The following is a 23,893-nucleotide window of genomic DNA, read 5'->3' on the forward strand; positions in this document are numbered from 1 at the left end:
ATATATAATATATAAGGTATGTATATTCGGGGGGGGGGCACAGGCTATATATAATATATAAGGTGTGTATACTGAGGGGGGCTACAGGCTATATATAATATATAAGGTGTGTATACTGAGGGGGGGCACAGGCTATATATAATATATAAGGTGTGTATACTCGGGGGGGGGGAGCACAGACTATATATAATGTGTGTATACTCGGGGGGGGGCACAGGCTATATATAATATATAAGGTGCGTATACTGAGGGGGGGCACAGGCTATATATAATATATAAGGTGTGTATACTCAGGGGGGGCACAGGCTCTATATAATATATAATGTGTGTATACTGAGGGGGGGCACAGGCTATATATAATATATAAGGTGTGTGTACTCAGGGGGGGGGGCACAGGCTATATAATATATAAGGTGTGTATACTCAGGGGGGAGCACAGGCTATATATAATGTGTGTATACTGAGGGGGGGGGCACAGGCTATATATAATATATAAGGTGTGTATACTCAGGGGGGGGCACAGGCTATATATAATATATAAGGTGTGTATACTCAGGGGGGGGCACAGGCTATATATAATATATAAGGTGTGTATACTCAGGTGGGGGGAGCACAGGCTATATATAATGTGTGTATACTCAGGGGGGAGCACAGGCTATATATAATATATAAGGTGTGTATACTGAGGGGGGGGCACAGGCTATATATAATATATAAGGTGTGTATACTGAGGGGGGGCACAGGCTATATATAATATATAAGGTGTGTATACTCAGGGGGGGAGCACAGGCTATATATAATGTATAATGTGTGTATACTGAGGGGGGGCACAGGCTATATATAATATATAAGGTGTGTATACTGAGGGGGGGGCACAGGCTATATATAATATATAAGGTGTGTATACTGAGGGGGGGACACAGGCTATATATAATATATAAGGTGTGTATACTGAGGGGGGGCACAGGCTATATATAATATATAAGGTGTGTATACTGAGGGGGGGGCACAGGCTATATATAATATATAAGGTGTGTATACTCAGGGGGGGAGCACAGGCTATATATAATGTATAATGTGTGTATACTGAGGGGGGGCACAGGCTATATATAATATATAAGGTGTGTATACTCGGGGGGGAGCACAGGCTATATATAATATGTGTATACTGAGGGGGGGGGCACAGGCTATATATAATGTGTGTATACTGAGGGAGGGGGCACAGGCTATATATAATATATAAGGTGTGTATACTCAGGGGGGGGCACAGGCTATATATAATATATAAGGTGTGTATACTCAGGGGGGGGGCACAGGCTATATATAATATATAAGGTGTGTATACTCAGGGGGGGCACAGGCTATATATAATATATAAGGTGTGTATACTCAGGGGGGGCACAGGCTATATATAATATATAAGGTGTGTATACTCAGGGGGGGCACAGGCTATATATAATATATAAGGTGTGTATACTCGGGGGGCACAGGCTATATATAATGTGTGTATACTGAGGGGGTGGGCACAGGCTATATATAATATATAAGGTGTGTATACTCAGGGGGGGAGTACAGGCTATATATAATGTGTGTATACTGAGGGGGGGCACAGGCTATATATAATGTGTGTATACTGAGGGAGGGGGCACAGGCTATATATAATATATAAGGTGTGTATACTCGGGCGGGGGAGCACAGACTATATATGATGTGTGTATACTCGGGGGGGGGGGGCACAGGCTATATATAATATATAAGGTGTGTATACTCAGGGGGGGGCACAGGCTATATATAATATATAAGGTGTGTATACTCAGGGGGGGCACAGGCTATATATAATGTGTGTATACTGGGGGGGGCACAGGCTATATATAATATATAAGGTGTGTATACTCAGGGGGGGCACAGGCTATATATAATATATAAGGTGTGTATACTCAGGGGGAGCACAGGCTATATATAATGTGTGTATACTGAGGGGGGGCACAGGCTATATATAATATATAAGGTGTGTATACTCAGGGGGGGCACAGGCTATATATAATATATAAGGTGTGTATACTCAGGGGGGGCACAGGCTATATATAATATATAAGGTGTGTATACTCAGGGGGGGGCACAGGCTATATATAATATATAAGGTGTGTATACTGAGGGGGGGAGCACAGGCTACATATAATGTGTGTATACTGAGGGGGGGGGCACAGGCTATATATAATATATAAGGTGTGTATACTCAGGGGGGGAGCACAGGCTATATATAATGTGTGTATACTGAGGGGGGGGCACAGGCTATATATAATGTGTGTATACTGAGGGGGGGGCACAGGCTATATATAATGTGTGTATACTGAGGGGGGGGCACAGGCTATATATAATGTGTGTATACTGAGGGAGGGGGCACAGGCTATATATAATATATAAGGTGTGTATACTCGGGCGGGGGAGCACAGACTATATATGATGTGTGTATACTCGGGGGGGGGGGGACAGGCTATATATAATATATAAGGTGTGTATACTCAGGGGGGGGCACAGGCTATATATAATATATAAGGTGTGTATACTCAGGGGGGGGCACAGGCTATATATAATGTGTGTATACTGGGGGGGGGCACAGGCTATATATAATATATAAGGTGTGTATACTCAGGGGGGGCACATGCTATATATAATATATAATGTGTGTATACTCAGGGGGGGAACAGGCTATATATAATATATAAGGTGTGTATACTCGGGGGGCACAGGCTATATATAATATATAAGGTGTGTATACTCAGGGGGGGCACAGACTATATATAATATATAAGGTGTGTATACTCAGGGGGGGGCACAGGCTATATATAATATATAAGGTGTGTATACTCAGGGGGGAGCACAGGCTATATATAATGTATAATGTGTGTATACTGAGGGGGGGCACAGGCTATATATAATATATAAGGTGTGTATACTGAGGGGGGGGCACAGGCTATATATAATGTGTGTATACTGAGGGAGGGGGCACAGGCTATATATAATATATAAGGTGTGTATACTCGGGCGGGGGAGCACAGACTATATATGATGTGTGTATACTCGGGGGGGGGGGGCACAGGCTATATATAATATATAAGGTGTGTATACTCAGGGGGGGCACAGGCTATATATAATATATAAGGTGTGTATACTCAGGGGGGGGCACAGGCTATATATAATATATAAGGTGTGTATACTCAGGGGGGGGCACAGGCTATATATAATATATAAGGTGTGTATACTGGGGGGGGGCACAGGCTATATATAATATATAAGGTGTGTATACTCAGGGGGGGCACAGGCTATATATAATATATAAGGTGTGTATACTCAGGGGGGGCACAGGCTATATATAATATATAAGGTGTGTATACTCAGGGGGGGCACAGGCTATATATAATATATAAGGTGTGTATACTCGGGCGGGGGAGCACAGACTATATATAATATATAAGGTGTGTATACTCAGGGGGGGGGCACAGGCTATATATAATATATAAGGTGTGTATACTGGGGGGGCACAGGCTATATATAATATATAAGGTGTGTATACTCAGGGGGGGCACAGGCTATATATAATATATAAGGTGTGTATACTCAGGGGGGGGCACAGGCTATATATAATATATAAGGTGTGTATACTCAGGGGGGGCACAGGCTATATATAATATATAAGGTGTGTATACTGGGGGAGGGGGCACAGGCTATATATAATGTGTGTATACTGAGGGGGGGGGCACAGGCTACATATAATGTGTGTATACTGAGGGAGGGGGCACAGGCTATATATAATATATAAGGTGTGTATACTCAGGGGGGGCACAGGCTATATATAATATATAAGGTGTGTATACTCAGGGGGGGCACAGGCGATATATAATATATAAGGTGTGTATACTCAGGGGGGGCACAGGCGATATATAATATATAAGGTGTGTATACTGAGGGGGGGAGCACAGGCTATATATAATATATAAGGTGTGTATACTCGGGGGGGGGGCACAGGCTATATATAATATATAAGGTGTGTATACTGAGGGGGGGGCACAGGCTATATATAATGTGTGTATACTGAGGGGGGGGGGCACAGGCTATATATAATATATAAGGTGTGTATACTCAGGGGGGGGCACAGGCTATATATAATGTGTGTATACTGAGGGAGGGGGCACAGGCTATATATAATATATAAGGTGTGTATACTGAGGGGGGGCACAGGCTATATATAATATATAAGGTGTGTATACTGAGGGGGGGGCACAGGCTATATATAATGTGTGTATACTGAGGGAGGGGGCACAGGCTATATATAATATATAAGGTGTGTATACTCAGGGGGGGGCACAGGCTATATATAATATATAAGGTGTGTATACTCAGGGGGGGGGCACAGGCTATATATAATATATAAGGTGTGTATACTCAGGGGGGGCACAGACTATATATAATATATAAGGTGTGTATACTCAGGGGGGGGGCACAGGCTATATATAATATATAAGGTGTGTATACTCAGGGGGGGGGCACAGGCTATATATAATATATAAGGTGTGTATACTCAGGGGGGGGGCACAGGCTATATATAATATATAAGGTGTGTATACTCAGGGGGGGGGGGCACAGGCTATATATAATATATAAGGTGTGTATACTCAGGGGGGGCACAGACTATATATAATATATAAGGTGTGTATACTCGGGGGGGGCACAGGCTATATATAATGTGTGTATACTGAGGGGGGGGCACAGGCTATATATAATATATAAGGTGTGTATACTCAGGGGGGGGCACAGGCTATATATAATATATAAGGTGTGTATACTCAGGGGGGGCACAGGCTATATATAATGTGTGTATACTGAGGGGGGGGCACAGGCTATATATAATATATAAGGTGTGTATACTCAGGGGGGGGGCACAGGCTATATATAATATATAAGGTGTGTATACTCAGGGGGGGCACAGGCTATATATAATATATAAGGTGTGTATACTCAGGGGGGGCACAGGCTATATATAATATATAAGGTGTGTATACTGAGGGGGGGGCACAGACTATATATAATATATAAGGTGTGTATACTCAGGGGGGGCACAGGCTATATATAATATATAAGGTGTGTATACTCAGGGGGGGCACAGGCTATATATAATATATAAGGTGTGTATACTCAGGGGGGGCACAAACTATATATAATATATAAGGTGTGTATACTCGGGGGGGCACAGGCTATATATAATATATAAGGTGTGTATACTCAGGGGGGGCACAGACTATATATAATATATAAGGTGTGTATACTCAGGGGGGGGCACAGGCTATATATAATATATAAGGTGTGTATACTCAGGGGGGGGCACAGGCTATATATAATATATAAGGTGTGTATACTCAGGGGGGGAGCACAGGCTATATATAATATATAAGGTGTGTATACTCAGGGGGGGAGCACAGGCTATATATAATATATAAGGTGTGTATACTCAGGGGGGGAGCACAGGCTATATATAATGTGTGTATACTGAGGGGGGGGCACAGGCTATATATAATGTGTGTATACTGAGGGAGGGGGCACAGGCTATATATAATATAAGGTGTGTATACTCGGGCGGGGGAGCACAGACTATATATGATGTGTGTATACTCGGGGGGGGGGGGGGCACAGGCTATATATAATATATAAGGTGTGTATACTCAGGGGGGGCACAGGCTATATATAATATATAAGGTGTGTATACTCAGGGGGGGGCACAGGCTATATATAATATATAAGGTGTGTATACTCAGGGGGGGCACAGGCTATATATAATATATAAGGTGTGTATACTCAGGGGGGGCACAGGCTATATATAATATATAAGGTGTGTATACTCAGGGGGGGAGCACAGGCTATATATAATATATAAGGTGTGTATACTCTGGGGGGGGCACAGTCTATATATAATGTGTGTATACTCTGGGGGGGGCACAGTCTATATATAATGTGTGTATACTGGGGGGGGGGCACAGGCTATATATAATATATAATGTGTGTATACTCGGGCGGGGGAGCACAGGCTATATATAATGTGTGTATACTCGGGGGGGGGCACAGGCTATATATAATATATAAGGTGTGTATACTCAGGGGGGGCACAGGCTATATATAATATATAAGGTGTGTATACTCAGGGGGGGGCACAGGCTATATATAATATGTGTATACTGAGGGGGGGGCACAGGCTATATATAATGTGTGTATACTGAGGGGGGGCACAGGCTATATATAATATATAATGTGTGTATACTGAGGGAGGGGGCACAAGCTATATATAATATATAATGTGTGTATACTGAGGGGGGGGGGCACAGACTATATATGATGTGTGTATACTGAGGGAGGGGGCACAGGCTATATATAATATATAATGTGTGTATACTGAGGGGGGGGGCACAGACTATATATGATGTGTGTATACTGAGGGGGGGGGCACAGGCTATATATAATATATAAGGTGTGTATACTGGGGGGGCACAGGCTATATATAATATATAAGGTCTGTATACTCGGGGGGGGCACAGGCTATATATAATATATAATGTGTGTATACTCAGGGGGGGCACAGGCTATATTTAATATATAATGTGTGTATACTGGGGGGGCACAGGCTATATATAATATATACGGTGTGTATACTGAGGGGGGGGCACAGGCTATATATAATATATACGGTGTGTATACTGAGGGGGGGGGCACAGGCTATATATAATATATACGGTGTGTATACTGAGGGGGGGGGCACAGGCTATATATAATATATAAGGTGTGTATACTCGGGCGGGGGAGCACAGGCTATATATAATGTGTGTATATTCCGGGGGGGGGGGGGGGGCACAGGCTATATATAATATATAATGTGTGTATACTGGGGGAGCACAGGCTATATATGATGTGTGTATATTCGGGGGGGGGGGGGGCACAGGCTATATATAATATATAATGTGTGTATACTGGGGGAGCACAGGCTATATATGATGTGTGTATATTCGGGGGGGGGGGGGGGCACAGGCTATATATAATATATAATGTGTGTATATTCCGGGGGGGGGCACAGACTATATATGATGTGTGTATACTGAGGGGGGAGCACAGACTATATATGATGTGTGTATATTCGGGGGGGGGGGGGCACAGGCTATATATCACATACAGAGGACACAATCAGAAGGGCACGGGGGTCGATAGAACTTACGGACCTCAGACTTCCGGCTCCAGGCCACGCCCCTGTCACGAGGTCTCCGCACCGCCTTTCCTTTCTGATAGAACTGTGGGCGTGCTTAGCTCGTCACGTGACTTCTAATCCTCCGCAGTCTCCTCCCTTATTGCACACGTGATTCATCAGCTGCAACCGCTAACCCTTTGTGTGCCAGGAGATGTTGGTTTTATCTATGAGGGTTTTGGTCAGCCAAGATGTCACCCAGAGACACACACAAGATGTCAGCCAGAGAGACAAGATGTCACCCAGAGAGACACACACAAAATGTCACCCAGAGACACACACAAGATGTCACCCAGAGAGAGACAAGATGTCACCCAGAGAGACACACACAAAATGTCACCCAGAGACACACACAAGATGTCAGCCAGAGAGAGACACAAGATGTCACCCAGAGAGAGACACACACACACGATGTCACCCAGAGACACACACAAGATGTCAGCCAGAGAGAGACACAAGATGTCACCCAGAGAGAGACACACAAGATGTCAGCCAGACACACGCAAGATGTCACCCAGAGAGAGACACACACAAGATGTCACCCAGAGACACACACAAGATGTCAGCCAGAGAGACAAGATGTCACCCAGAGAGACACACACAAAATGTCACCCAGAGACACACACAAGATGTCAGCCAGAGAGAGACACAAGATGTCACCCAGAGAGAGACACACACACACGATGTCACCCAGAGACACACACAAGATGTCAGCCAGAGAGAGACACAAGATGTCACCCAGAGAGAGACACACAAGATGTCAGCCAGACACACGCAAGATGTCACCCAGAGAGAAACACACACAAGATGTCACCCAGAGATACACACACAAAATGTCACCCAGAGAGAGACACACACACACAAGATGTCACCCAGAGAGAGACACACACAAGATGTCACCCAGAGACACACACAAGATGTCAGCCAGAGACACACAAGATGTCACCCAGAGAGAGACACACACAAGATGTCACCCAGAGAGAGACACACACAAGATGTCACCCAGAGAGACAAGATGTCACCCAGAGACACACACAAGATGTCAGCCAGAGAGAGACACAAGATGTCACCCAGAGAGAAACACACACAAGATGTCACCCAGAGAGACACACAAGATGTCACCCAGACACACACAAGATGTCACCCAGAGAGAAACACACACAAGATGTCACCCAGAGAGAGACACACACAAGATGTCACCCAGAGAGACAAGATGTCACCCAGAGACACACACAAGATGTCAGCCAGAGAGAGACACAAGATGTCACCCAGAGAGAAACACACAAGATGTCATCCAGAGATACACACACAAGATGTCACCCAGAGAGACAAGATGTCACCCAGAGACACACACAAGATGTCACCCAGAGATACACGCACAAAATGTCACCCAGAGAGAGACACACACACAAGATGTCACCCAGAGACACACACAAGATGTCACCCAGAGAGACAAGATGTCACCCAGAGACACACAGAAGATGTCAGCCAGAGAGAGACACAAGATGTCACCCAGAGAGACACACAAGATGTCACCCAGACACACACAAGATGTCACCCAGAGAGAAACACACACAAGATGTCACCCAGAGAGACACACACAAGATGTCACCCAGAGACACACACAAGATGTCACCCAGAGAGACAAGATGTCACCCAGAGACACACACAAGATGTCAGCCAGAGAGAGACACAAGATGTCACCCAGAGAGAAACACACACAAGATGTCACCCAGAGATACACACACAAGATGTCACCCAGAGAGATAAGATGTCACCCAGAGATACACACACAAAATGTCACCCAGAGAGAGACACACACAAGATGTCACCCAGAGACACACACAAGATGTCACCCAGAGACACACACAAGATGTCAGCCAGAGAGAGACACAAGATGTCACCCAGAGAGAAACACACACAAGATGTCACCCAGAGAGACACACAAGATGTCACCCAGACACACACAAGATGTCACCCAGAGAGAAACACACACAAGATGTCACCCAGAGAGAGACACACACAAAATGTCACCCAGAGAGAGACACACACACAAGATGTCACCCAGAGACACACACAAGATGTCAGCCAGAGAGAGACACACACACAAGATGTCAGCCAGAGAGACACAAGATGTCACCCAGAGAGAGACGCACAAGATGTCACCCAGAGAGAGACACACAAGATGTCACCCAGAGAGAGACACACAAGATGTCACCCAGAGAGAGACACACAAGATGTCACCCAGAGAGACACACACAAGATGTCAGCCAGAGAGACACACACAAGATGTCAGCCAGAGAGACACACACAAGATGTCAGCCAGAGAGACACACACAAGATGTCACCCAGAGACACACAAGATGTCAGCCAGAGACACACACACGATGTCAGCCAGAGACACACACACGATGTCAGCCAGAGACACACACACAAGATGTCACCCAGAGAGACACACACACAAGATGTCACCCAGAGAGACACACACACAAGATGTCACCCAGAGAGAGACACACAAGATGTCACCCAGAGACACACAAGATGTCAGCCAGAGACACACACACGATGTCAGCCAGAGACACACACACACAAGATGTCACCCAGAGAGACACACACACAAGATGTCACCCAGAGAGAGACACACAAGATGTCAGCCAGAGAGACACACACAAGATGTCAGCCAGAGACACACACACGATGTCAGCCAGAGACACACACACGATGTCAGCCAGAGACACACACACAAGATGTCACCCAGAGAGACACACACACAAGATGTCACCCAGAGAGACACACACACAAGATGTCACCCAGAGAGACACACACACAAGATGTCACCCAGAGAGAGACACACACACACAAGATGTCACCCAGAGAGAGACACACACACACACAAGATGTCACCCAGAGAGACACACACACACACAAGATGTCACCCAGAGAGACACACACACAAGATGTCACCCAGAGAGACACACACACAAGATGTCACCCAGAGAGACACACACACACAAGATGTCACCCAGAGAGACACACACACACACAAGATGTCACCCAGAGAGACACACACACACAAGATGTCACCCAGAGAGACACACACACAAGATGTCACCCAGAGAGAGACACACACACAAGATGTCAGCCAGAGAGACACAAGATGTCACCCAGAGAGACACACACGCAAGATGTCACCCAGAGACACACGCAAGATGTCACCCAGAGAGACACACACACACACAAGATGTCACCCAGAGAGACACACACACACAAGATGTCACCCAGAGAGACACACACACACACACACACAAGATGTCACCCAGAGAGACACACACACAAGATGTCACCCAGAGAGACACACGCACAAGATGTCACCCAGAGAGAGACACACACACAAACACACAAGATGTCACCCAGAGACACACACAAGATGTCATCCAGAGAGACACACACAAGATGTCATCCAGAGAGACACACACAAGATGTCAGCCAGAGACACACAAGATGTCAGCCAGAGAGACACACCAGATGTCAGCCAGAGAGACACACCAGATGTCAGCCAGAGAGACACACACAAGATGTCATCCAGAGAGACACACACAAGATGTCAGCCAGAGAGACACACACAAGATGTCAGCCAGAGAGACACACACAAGATGTCAGCCAGAGAGACACACAAGATGTCATCCAGAGAGACACACACAAGATGTCAGCCAGAGAGACACACACACAAGATGTCACCCAGAGAGACACACACACACAAGATGTCAGCCAGAGAGACACAAGATGTCACCCAGAGAGACACACACGCAAGATGTCACCCAGAGAGACAAGATGTCACCCAGAGACACACAAGATGTCAGCCAGAGAGAGACACACACAAGATGTCACCCAGAGATACACACACAAAATGTCACCCAGAGAGAGACACACAAGATGTCACCCAGAGAGAGACACACAAGATGTCACCCAGAGAGAGACACACAAGATGTCACCCAGAGAGAGAGACACACAAGATGTCACCCAGAGAGAGAGACACACAAGATGTCACCCAGAGAGAGAGACACACAAGATGTCACCCAGAGAGACACACACAAGATGTCAGCCAGAGAGACACACACAAGATGTCAGCCAGAGAGACACACACAAGATGTCAGCCAGAGAGACACACACAAGATGTCAGCCAGAGAGACACACACAAGATGTCACCCAGAGACACACAAGATGTCAGCCAGAGACACACAAGATGTCAGCCAGAGACACACACACAAGATGTCACCCAGAGAGAGACACACAAGATGTCACCCAGAGAGAGACACACAAGATGTCACCCAGAGAGAGACACACAAGATGTCACCCAGAGAGAGACACACAAGATGTCACCCAGAGAGAGACACACAAGATGTCACCCAGAGAGAGACACACAAGATGTCACCCAGAGAGAGACACACAAGATGTCACCCAGAGAGAGACACACAAGATGTCACCCAGAGAGAGACACACAAGATGTCACCCAGAGAGAGACACACAAGATGTCACCCAGAGAGACACACACAAGATGTCAGCCAGAGAGACACACACAAGATGTCACCCAGAGACACACAAGATGTCAGCCAGAGACACACACACGATGTCAGCCAGAGACACACACACAAGATGTCACCCAGAGAGACACACACACAAGATGTCACCCAGAGAGACACACACACAAGATGTCACCCAGAGAGACACACACACAAGATGTCACCCAGAGAGACACACACACACACACAAGATGTCACCCAGAGAGAGACACACACACACAAGATGTCACCCAGAGAGACACACACACACAAGATGTCACCCAGAGAGACACACACACACAAGATGTCACCCAGAGAGACACACACACACACAAGATGTCACCCAGAGAGACACACACACACACAAGATGTCACCCAGAGAGACACACACACACACAAGATGTCACCCAGAGAGACACACACACACACAAGATGTCACCCAGAGAGAGACACACACACACAAGATGTCACCCAGAGAGAGACACACACACACAAGATGTCACCCAGAGAGAGACACACACACACAAGATGTCACCCAGAGAGACACACACACACAAGATGTCACCCAGAGAGACACACACACACAAGATGTCACCCAGAGAGACACACACACAAGATGTCACCCAGAGAGACACACACACACAAGATGTCACCCAGAGAGACACACACACACACAAGATGTCACCCAGAGAGACACACACACACACAAGATGTCACCCAGAGAGACACACACACAAGATGTCACCCAGAGAGACACACACACAAGATGTCACCCAGAGAGACACACACACACAAGATGTCAGCCAGAGAGACACAAGATGTCACCCAGAGAGACACACACGCAAGATGTCACCCAGAGACACACGCAAGATGTCACCCAGAGAGACACACACACAAGATGTCACCCAGAGAGACACACACACAAGATGTCACCCAGAGAGACACACACACACACAAGATGTCACCCAGAGAGACACACACACACACAAGATGTCACCCAGAGAGACACACACACAAGATGTCACCCAGAGAGACACACGCACAAGATGTCACCCAGAGAGAGACACACACACAAACACACAAGATGTCACCCAGAGACACACGCAAGATGTCAGCCAGAGAGACACACAAGATGTCATCCAGAGAGACACACACAAGATGTCATCCAGAGAGACACACACAAGATGTCAGCCAGAGAGACACACAAGATGTCAGCCAGAGAGACACACAAGATGTCAGCCAGAGAGACACACAAGATGTCAGCCAGAGAGACACACAAGATGTCAGCCAGAGAGACACACAAGATGTCAGCCAGAGAGACACACACAAGATGTCAGCCAGAGAGACACACACAAGATGTCATCCAGAGAGACAAGATGTCAGCCAGAGAGACAAGATGTCAGCCAGAGAGACACACAAGATGTCAGCCAGAGAGACACACACAAGATGTCAGCCAGAGAGACACACACAAGGTGTCATCCAGAGAGACACACACAAGGTGTCATCCAGAGAGACAAGATGTCATTCAGAGAGACAAGATGTCAGCCAGAGAGACACACAAGATGTCAGCCAGAGAGACACACAAGATGTCAGCCAGAGAGACACACAAGATGTCAGCCAGAGAGACACACAAGATGTCAGCCAGAGAGACACACAAGATGTCAGCCAGAGAGACACACAAGATGTCAGCCAGAGAGACACACAAGATGTCAGCCAGAGAGACACACAAGATGTCACCCAGACACACACAAGATGTCACCCAGACACACACAAGATGTCACCCAGAGAGACAAACGAGATGTCACCCAGAGAGACACACAAGATGTCAGCCAGAGAGACAAGATGTCAGAGACACACACAAGATGTCACCCAGGGAGACAAATGAGATGTCACCCAGAGAGACACACAAGATGTCAGCCAGAGAGACACACAAGATGTCAGCCAGAGAGAGACACACAAGATGTCAGCCAGAGAGAGACACACAAGATGTCAGCCAGAGAGACACACAAGATGTCACCCAGACACACACAAGATGTCACCCAGAGAGACAAACGAGATGTCACCCAGAGAGACACACAAGATGTCAGCCAGAGAGACACACAAGATGTCACCCAGACACACACAAGATGTCACCCAGAGAGACAAACGAGATGTCACCCAGAGAGACACACAAGATGTCAGCCAGAGAGACAAGATGTCAGAGACACACACAAGATGTCACCCAGAGAGACAAACGAGATGTCACCCAGAGAGACACACAAGATGTCAGCCAGAGAGACACACAAGATGTCAGCCAGAGAGACACACAAGATGTCAGCCAGAGAGACACACAAGATGTCACCCAGACACACACAAGATGTCACCCAGAGAGACAAACGAGATGTCACCCAGAGAGACACACAAGATGTCAGCCAGAGAGACAAGATGTCAGAGACACATACAAGATGTCACCCAGAGAGACAAACGAGATGTCACCCAGAGAGACACACAAGATGTCAGCCAGAGAGACAAGATGTCAGAGACACACACAAGATGTCACCCAGGGAGACAAATGAGATGTCACCCAGAGAGACACACAAGATGTCAGCCAGAGAGAGAGACACACATATATATATATATATATATATATATATATATATATATATATATATATCAGTTATCCTATAGAGTAGATTCTCATCTACATACTGTGTATAGTGTATGGTAGATACAGCATTTATCCTATTGAGTAGATTCTCATCTACATACTGTGTATAGTGTACAGTAGATACAGCAGTTATCCTATAGAGTAGATTCTCCTCTACATACCGTGTACAGTGTATGGTAGATACAGCAGTTATCCTATTGAGCAGATTCTCCTCTACATACCGTGTACAGTAGATACAGCAGTTATCCTATAGAGCAGATTCTCCTCTACATACCGTATACAGTGTATGGTAGATATAGCAGTTATTCTATAGAGCAGATTCTCCTCTACATACCGTGTACAGTAGATACAGCAGTTATCCTATAGAGCAGATTCTCCTCTACATACCGTATACAGTGTATGGTAGATATAGCAGTTATTCTATAGAGCAGATTCTCCTCTACATACCGTATACAGTGTATGGTAGATATATAACAATTATCCTATAGAGCAGAATCTCCTCTACTTGCCGTGTATAGTGTATATAGCAGTTATCCTATACAGCAGATTCTTCTGTACATACCGTGTATGGTAGATATAGCAGTTATCCTATAGAGCAGATTCTCCTCTACATACCGTGTAGAGTAGATATAGCAGTTATCCTATAGAGCAGATTCTCCTCTACATACCGTATACAGTGTATGGTAGATATATAACAGTTATCCTATAGAGCAGATTCTCCTCTACATACCGTGTACAGTGTATGGTAGATATAGCAGTTATTCTATAGAGCAGATTCTCCTCTACATACTGTGTATAGTGTATGGTAGATAAAGCAGTTATCCTATAGAGCAGATTCTTCTGTACATACCGTGTACAGTGTATGGTAGATACAGCAGTTATCCTATAGAGCAGATTCTCCTCTACATACCGTGTAGAGTAGATATAGCAGTTATCCTATAGAGCAGATTCTCCTCTAGTTACCATGTATAGGAGATACAGCAGTTATCCTATAGAGCAGATTCTCCTCTACATACCGTGTATATAGCAGTTATCCTATACAGCAGATTCTTCTGTACATACCGTGTACAGTGTATGGTAGATATAGCAGTTATCCTATAGAGCAGATTCTTCTGTACATACCGTGTATAGTGTATGGGAGATACAGCAGTTATTCTATACAGCAGATTCTCCTCTACATACCGTGTACAGTAGATACAGCAGTTATCCTATAGAGCAGATTCTCCTCTACATACCGTATACAGTGTATGGTAGATATAGCAGTTATCCTATACAGCAGATTCTTCTGTACATACCGTGTATGGTAGATATAGCAGTTATTCTATAGAGCAGATTCTCCTCTACATACCGTGTATAGTGTATATAGCAGTTATCCTATACAGCAGATTCTTCTGTACATACCGTGTACAGTGTATGGTAGATATAGCAGTTATCCTATACAGCAGATTCTTCTGTACATACCGTGTACAGTGTATGGTAGATATAGCAGTTATTCTATAGAGCAGATTCTCCTCTACATACCGTGTACAGTGTATGGTAGATATAGCAGTTATCCTATACAGCAGATTCTTCTGTACATACCGTGTACAGTGTCTGGTAGATATAGCAGTTATCCTATACAGCAGATTCTTCTGTACATACCGTGTAAAGTGTATGGTAGATATAGCAGTTATCCTATACAGCAGATTCTTCTGTACATACCGTGTAAAGTGTATGGTAGATATAGCAGTTATCCTATACAGCAGATTCTCCTCTACATACCGTGTATAGTGTATATAGCAATTATCCTATAGAGCAGATTCTTCTGTACATACCGTGTACAGTGTATGGTAGATATAGCAGTTATCCTATACAGCAGATTCTTCTGTACATACCGTGTACAGTGTCTGGTAGATATAGCAGTTATCCTATACAGCAGATTCTTCTGTACATACCGTGTACAGTGTCTGGTAGATATAGCAGTTATCCTATACAGCAGATTCTTCTGTACATACCGTGTACAGTGTATGGTAGATATAGCAGTTATCCTATACAGCAGATTCTTCTGTACATACCGTGTAGAGTAGATATAGCAGTTATCCTATACAGCAGATTCTTCTGTACATACCGTGTAAAGTGTATGGTAGATATAGCAGTTATCCTATACAGCAGATTCTTCTGTACATACCGTGTAAAGTGTATGGTAGATAGAGCAGTTATCCTATACAGCAGATTCTTCTGTACATACCGTGTAAAGTGTATGGTAGATATAGCAGTTATCCTATACAGCAGATTCTCCTCTACATACCGTGTATAGTGTATATAGCAATTATCCTATAGAGCAGATTCTTCTGTACATACCGTGTATAGCGTATGGTAGATATAGCAGTTACCTTATAGAGCAGATTCTTCTGTACATACCGTGTATGGTAGATATAGCAGTTATCCTATAGAGCAGATTCTCCTCTACATACTGTGTACAGTGTATGGTAGATACAGCAGTTATTCTATACAGCAGATTCTTCTCTACATACCCTGTACAGTGTATGGTAGATATAGCAGTAGTGTATGGCAGGCATAGTAGTTATTGTATAGAGCAGATTCTCTTCTACTCTCTGTCTGCAGTATATGGCGGTAGACATCACAGATGCTAGTCTCCAACTACCAGCTCAGGAAGAACCAAGAGTTACGGTTAAAGCCTGGGGAATACAAATTATATATTGGGCAGATCTAGTGTTATCCTGATGTACACACATGGTGGTTGATGCCGAATAGTCATGCTACAGCAAGACTTTTCTAATGATCTTTTCACACTTAGGTCAGTGATTGTGACAATGGGGCATTTCTCTACAGCTAGGCCAGTGACTGTGACAAGGAAACACCAATAGTAGAGAATATTTCACCAGCATCATAGACAGATTCTTTACTGTAAGAGCAGTGGACCATGGAAGTCACTTCCACAGGATGTAGTTATGGTGGATTCATTGTGCAAGTTAAAAGAGGGCCTGGATGACTTCCTCAAATAGAGAAATATTACAGGATAGAGGTTTTTATACGGATTGCTGGATTTGAACTCCAAATTTTTTCCCCTGACATGGGGCATTTGGCATCAGCCTCATGTGTTTTTTTTTTTTTTGCCTTTCTCCAGATCAACACTAAGGTAACAGGATGGACTTGATGGACCTGCGTCTTCATCCAAACTCATCAACTATGCTACTATGTGTATGGCCCCATCAGAGCTCAACTTGGGTGTACTGTTTCCACGTGCACATAGTTATCCTGTCCTGGAAGCAATGCTTCCTCATGGCGCCATCCAATGGAATAGCCACCATATACATTGAATTTGGCCTTTTGAGTCTCCATAGCAGTTATTACATGTAGAGCAGGGCAGCCGTGTTACTCAGTGTATGGAAGGCTGGGTAAATGGTGCATTTTAATGGCACAATAGAGTTTACTTCCAGACATGGTCACATTTGGCAATTTTGGTGCAGGACTGGATTTATTTTGGTTTTTTGTGGTTGTTGATTTTGTTAAATCAACAAACACCCAAAACCTGGCTTTACACCAGCCACATGACATGGAGCTGTATGGACACAAATACATTCTACAAGCTGCTGGTTCCCTGTTTGCTCTCTCCCTGCTCCTGAGCTGGACATGTCTAATACTCCACTCACATACTGCCTAATATTTCAGTTATACCCAAGGCAGGAGCCTCAATTCTACTGAATTCAATGTGCACTGAACTGCGGGAGAAATATTTTTATTTATGTGTAGCACTGCCTTGTGTGAACACAACCCAGAAGGGCCCCAAGCCAGACCTGCTTAGTTAAAAGCCCATCCGAAATCTCTTACTTGGAGGCTGAGAACGTTGGGAGAGAGTCTGTGACTGGGAGCCTGTGAGTGCAGACTCGGGCCCAGTACTGGTGCGGGCTCCTGAGCGTTGGGAGAGAGTCTGTGACTGGGAGCCTGTGAGTGCAGACTCCGGTCCAGTACTGGTGCGGGCTCCTAAGCATTGGGAGAGACTCTGTGACTGGGAGCCTGTGGGTGCAGACTTGGGCCCAGTACTGGTGCGGCCTCCTGAGCGTTGGGGGAGAGTCTGTGACTGGGAGCCTGTGAGTGCAGACTCGGGCCCAGTACTGGTGCGGGCTCCTGAGCGTTGGGGGAGAGTCTGTGACTGGGAGCCTGTGAGTGCAGACTCCGGTCCAGTACTGGTGCGGCCTCCTGAGCGTTTGGAGAGAGTCTGTGACTGGGAGCCTGTGGGTGCAGACTTGGGCCCAGTACTGGTGCGGGCTCTTAAGCATTGGGAGAGACTCTGTGACTGGGAGCCTGTGGGTGCAGACTTGGGCCCAGTACTGATGCGGCCTCCTGAGCGTTGGGAGAGAGTCTGTGACTGGGAGCCTGTGAGTGCAGACTCCGGTCCAGTACTGGTGCGGCCTCCTGAGCGTTGGGAGAGAGTCTGTGACTGGGAGCCTGTGGGTGCAGACTCGGGCCCAGTACTGGTGCAGTCTCCTATGGGCTGGGAGAGAGTCTGTGACTGGGATCCTGAGTGCCCGGGATCATGCACACTGCTGGTTTCTAACAAGGAGAAGAAATTTCGCAGTGTGTGTCTTTTCTCGTGTGGGATGCCTTTGGCCCGGAGAGATTGTGAGGACATAAAGGCAGGGGAGTTTAGGGACTGGCTTGAGGTGGCCTTCACCTGGGAGGCATCGAAGGCACAGTCTTCATTTGTGGAGGACCATAATGATAAGTCATCAGTGGCAGCATCACATGACTTTGGAGAGCTGGCCTCGGTCTCATAAGGGTCAGAGACAATGGAGCTTGTGAAGCTCCCAGACAGCGTGCTCCTGCTTCGGGATCGCAGTAGCTTTTGCCTTCGGCGCTTTTCTCTCAGAGCCCGGATCTTACTTTCCCGGTTTGTTCCAAGACAATCGTCCCACCACAGTTCGAGTTTTCCCTCCCAGGAAGCTGTCAACCTTTGACTTAATGGGTCTTTCCAGCTCTCTGGCCGGAAGGCCTCCAATTGGGGAGACGAGGGTGTTACCATTGATGGGACGAGCGTTCCCTGTTTCATACTCAGTCGCAGTTGTTCCCGCAGCCCCGACGCCTCCTGAATGCTCTTACTCATCTTCTCAGGAAGGAGATTGTGAATTTTGTATCGTGGACGGGGAAAAGTTCCTCTCCAAGTATAGGCTTTGCAGAAATCATGGAGGAACCTACTGAAACTCGTTGTAGAGCTGGCCCTGATCAAGCAGGAGGGGTGGGTGCTGGGAGACCCTTGATGCTTGGCTCTTGTGGGGTGGATGACCGCCTCATTGGCAGAGACTGACTGGTGGGAAGAGTCAGCAGCTGGCTCCTCCAAGATGGAGGGACATACAGAGGATCCTACTCTAACGCCAAAGGTGTCACTTGGTGTGTCGGAGGGATCCTGCAAAAGTTTCTGAATGAAAAGATCGCCATCCGCTGTTAACTGGAAAACTTGCAACTGATCTCCAGCCTGGTCAGAGGAAGCAGTCGCCAATCCTGACAGGAGAGACAAAGAAACAGATGAAGTAAAGAGACAGAACCCAGTGCAGACTCCTGAGAAAGCGAACAAAAGGAAGGTAAAACTGACAGGAGAGACTCAGAGAAAGATTCTCTGCACAATACAATGAACCTGGTCAAACTCAGCCATGACATGATGGGCAAGACTGGCACAAATTGTGCCCTCATGACCAATCAAACCTACAGAACACCTCTGTCCTGGGGGCAAACTGGCCTAGCTCTTCCTGGTGCTGAATGAGTTATATTTCAGCCCATACTCCAGCAACCAACTAGTGAACATGTGTACTGACCTGCCAGTGGAGACCGCAGTCTCTGGAGCACTGCATCATGGCGATGAGGTAACAATGGAGACAGATGAGCAAGAGACTCTGAAATCCGCGGCAGACATAGGGCTGGTAAAAGCAGCTGGAAAGGGCTAGTGGGGCGATCTGCAACACAAGGAACCTCAGAAAACAGGTGGAAGACCAGGCTGTCCATAGACAGAGCCATGTACAGAGAAGACGTACCTGAGTACTGCACCATGAGCGTTTCCTGACTGTGCTGAGTACCGAGCAGGATCTTGTTGGTGCCATCTGTAGCTCCACCAGGGATGACATTGATGTATGTTGGGGGTCCCTCCAGCATATGGTCCCATTTGGCCAGTGGCACTAGAGGAAATCGCTCATCCATGATGTACAGAGAGAACTGTGGAGAGAAATAAGAGTATGGCTAAGACCCCAAGTTGTGGAAACGCAGCTTTCTTTGTTGCAGATTTTGTTGCTTTTTCTTTTTTTTTTTACCCAAAGCCAAGATTGACCATAAAGGAATGATAAATATATAGAAAGCTCTTACAGCCCCCCTTCTGCTTAATCCTCTCCTGGCTTTGGCTCTCAAAACTGCAACAAAAACAAGCTGCGTTTCTACAACGTGGGGCCTTAGCCTCGGAGTATTCACACTGCGTTACATCCAGTATGGACTGGGAAAGCAGAAAAGGGTTGGAATACGTCGCTATGTCTATACAGAGGCACCCACTTCCACCTGCCGTTGTTATAACCATACCCACTTCTATACAGAGTCACCCACAACCGTCTGGTTGGTATACACTGCTGTACTTATACACTACTGTACCTATACACTACTCTATACAGAGCACCCACCTCTATGTATCTATACCTCTACATGTGCGTGGCTTAACAATCCTGAGGAGTAATTTACACAGTATGAATACACCCACATATAGATAATGTCTCCTGTGAGGTAGGAAGGCCTAGGTACACCAGTAAAGTATACTCCAGCATTGGTCTCTGCCCTATCACACAACATACAATAAGGCGGCTGCAGCTGGCACTACGCTGGGTATACTCTGCAGGGTCCGTACCTGAGTGCTCACCAGGCAGTACAATGGGTATACTCTGCGGGGTCCGCGGGATCTAGACCTGAGTGCTCACCAGGCAGTACGCTGGGTATACTCTGCAGGGTCTGTACCTGAGTGCTCACCAGGCAGTACGCTGGGTATACTCTGCGGGGTCCGTACCTGAGTGCTCACCAGGCAGTACGCTGGGTATACTCTGCAGGGTCTGTACCTGAGTGCTCACCAGGCAGTACACTGGGTATACTCTGCAGGGTCCGTACCTGAGTGCTCACCAGGCAGTACACTGGGTATATACTCTGCGGGGTCCGTACCCGAGTGCTCACCAGGCAGTACGCTGGGTATACTCTGTAGGGTCCGTACCTGAGTGCTCACCAGGCAGTACACTGGGTATACTCTGCAGGGTCCGTACCTGAGTTCTCACCAGGCAGTACACTGGGTATACTCTGCAGGGTCCGTACCTGAGTGCTCACCAGGCAGAATGCTGGGTATACTCTGCAGGGTCCGTACCTGAGTGCTCACCAGGCAGTACGATGGGTATACTCTGCAGGGTCCGTACCAGAGTGCTCACCACGCAGTACGCTGGGTATACTCTGCAGGGTCCGTACCCGAGTGCTCACCAGGCAGTACGCTGGGTATACTCTGCAGGGTCCGTACCCGAGTGCTCACCAGGCAGTATGCTGGGTATACTCTGCAGGGTCCGTACCCGAGTGCTCACGAGTCAGTACGCTGGGTATACTATGCGGGGTCTGTACCCGAGTGCTCACCAGGCAATATGCTGGGTATACTCTGCAGGGTCCGTACCTGAGTGCTCACCAGGCAGTACGCTGGGTATACTCTGCGGGGTCCGTACCTGAGTGCTCACTAGGCAGTACGCTGGGTATACTCTGCAGGGTCCGTACCCGAGTGCTTATCAAGCAGTATGATGGGTATACTATACGGGGTCCATACCTGAGTGCTCACCAGGCAGTATGATGGGTATACTATGCGGGGTCTGTACCTAAGTGCTCACGAGTCAGTACGCTGGGTATACTCTGCGGGGTCCGTACCTGAGTGCTCACCAGGCAGAATGCTGAGTATACTCTGCAGGGTCCGTACCCGAGTGCTCACCAGGCAGTATGCTGGGTATACTCTGCAGGGTCCGTACCCGAGTGCTCACGAGTCAGTACGCTGGGTATACTATGCGGGGTCTGTACCCGAGTGCTCACCAGGCAGTATGCTGGGTATACTCTGCAGGGTCCGTACCTGAGTGCTCACCAGGCAGTACGCTGGGTATACTCTGCGGGGTCCGTACCTGAGTGCTCACTAGGCAGTACGCTGGGTATACTCTGCAGGGTCCGTACCCGAGTGCTTATCAAGCAGTATGATGGGTATACTATACGGGGTCCATACCTGAGTGCTCACCAGGCAGTATGATGGGTATACTATGCGGGGTCTGTACCTAAGTGCTCACGAGTCAGTACGCTGGGTATACTCTGCGGGGTCCGTACCTGAGTGCTCACCAGGCAGAATGCTGAGTATACTCTGCGGGGTCCATACCTGAGTGCTCACCAGGCAGAATGCTGAGTATACTCTGCGGGGTCTGTACCTGAGTGCTCACCAGGCAGTACGCTGGGTATACTCTGCAGGGTCCGTACCTGAGTGCTCACCAGGCAGTATGATGGGTATACTATGCGGGGTCCATACCTGAGTGCTCACCAGGCAGTACAATGGTATACTCTGCAGGGTCCATACCTGAGTGCTCACCAGGCAGTACGCTGTGTATACTATGCGGGGGTCTGTACCCGAGTGCTCACCAGGCAGTATGATGGGTATACTCTGCGGGGTCCGTACCTGAGTGCTCACCAGGCAGTACGCTGGGTATACTCTGCAGGGTCCGTACCCGAGTGCTCACCAGGCAGTATGATGGGTATACTATGCGGGGTCCATACCTGAGTGCTCACCAGGCAGTATGATGGGTATACTATGCGGGGTCCGTACCCGAGTGCTCACCAGGAAGTACGCTGGGTATACCATGCGGGGTCTGTACCCGAGTGCTCACCAGGCAGTACGCTGGGTATACTCTGCAGGGTCTGTACCCGAGTGCTCACCAGGCAGTACGCTGGGTATATACTCTGCGGGGTCTGTACCTGAGTGCTCACCAGGCAGTATGATGGGTATACTCTGCGGGGTCCATACCTGAGTGCTCACCAGGCAGTATGATGGGTATACTCTGCGGGGTCCGTACCTGAGTGCTCACCAGGCAGTACAATGGTATACTCTGCAGGGTCCATACCTGAGTGCTCACCAGGCAGTACGCTGTGTATACTATGCGGGGTCTGTACCCGAGTGCTCACCAGGCAGTATGATGGGTATACTCTGCAGGGTCCGTACCTGAGTGCTCACCAGGCAGTACGCTGGGTATACTCTGCAGGGTCCGTACCCGAGTGCTCACCAGGCAGTATGATGGGTATACTATGCGGGGTCCATACCTGAGTGCTCACCAGGCAGTATGATGGGTATACTATGCGGGGTCCGTACCCGAGTGCTCACCAGGA

The 23,893-nt window shown here is 47.2% G+C and overlaps 2 protein-coding genes across 5 annotated transcripts in view; both read right to left on the minus strand.

Moving 5' to 3' along the window:
* The window catches only part of LOC142188967 (putative HIT-like protein Synpcc7942_1390), a 36,896-nt gene extending 29,581 nt beyond the window's left edge, over positions 1-7,315 (minus strand). Inside the window, exon 1 of one of the 4 annotated variants that reach the window (XM_075262077.1) lies at positions 7,260-7,315. The gene's annotated coding sequence lies outside the window, so the exon portion shown is untranslated. Of the gene's footprint in view, positions 1-7,255 lie in introns of all 4 variants that reach the window. The other 3 variants (XM_075262078.1, XM_075262079.1, XM_075262080.1) reach the window with 3 other exon arrangements.
* A 10,786-nt stretch (positions 7,316-18,101) lies between these two features.
* LOC142188965 (TATA box-binding protein-associated factor RNA polymerase I subunit C-like) overlaps positions 18,102-23,893 on the minus strand; it is a 33,398-nt gene continuing 27,606 nt past the window's right edge. The window contains exons 13-15 of the mRNA XM_075262075.1: positions 20,515-20,692; positions 20,299-20,436; positions 18,102-19,987 (exon numbers count right to left, since the gene is read on the minus strand). Coding sequence (XP_075118176.1) covers positions 18,294-19,987; positions 20,299-20,436; positions 20,515-20,692 — 2,010 coding nt within the window. The 3' untranslated portion in view covers positions 18,102-18,293. The remainder of the gene's footprint in view (positions 19,988-20,298; positions 20,437-20,514; positions 20,693-23,893) is intronic.

This window comes from Leptodactylus fuscus, unplaced genomic scaffold (assembly GCF_031893055.1).
Source record: "Leptodactylus fuscus isolate aLepFus1 unplaced genomic scaffold, aLepFus1.hap2 HAP2_SCAFFOLD_88, whole genome shotgun sequence".
Classification (NCBI taxonomy): domain Eukaryota; kingdom Metazoa; phylum Chordata; class Amphibia; order Anura; family Leptodactylidae; genus Leptodactylus; species Leptodactylus fuscus.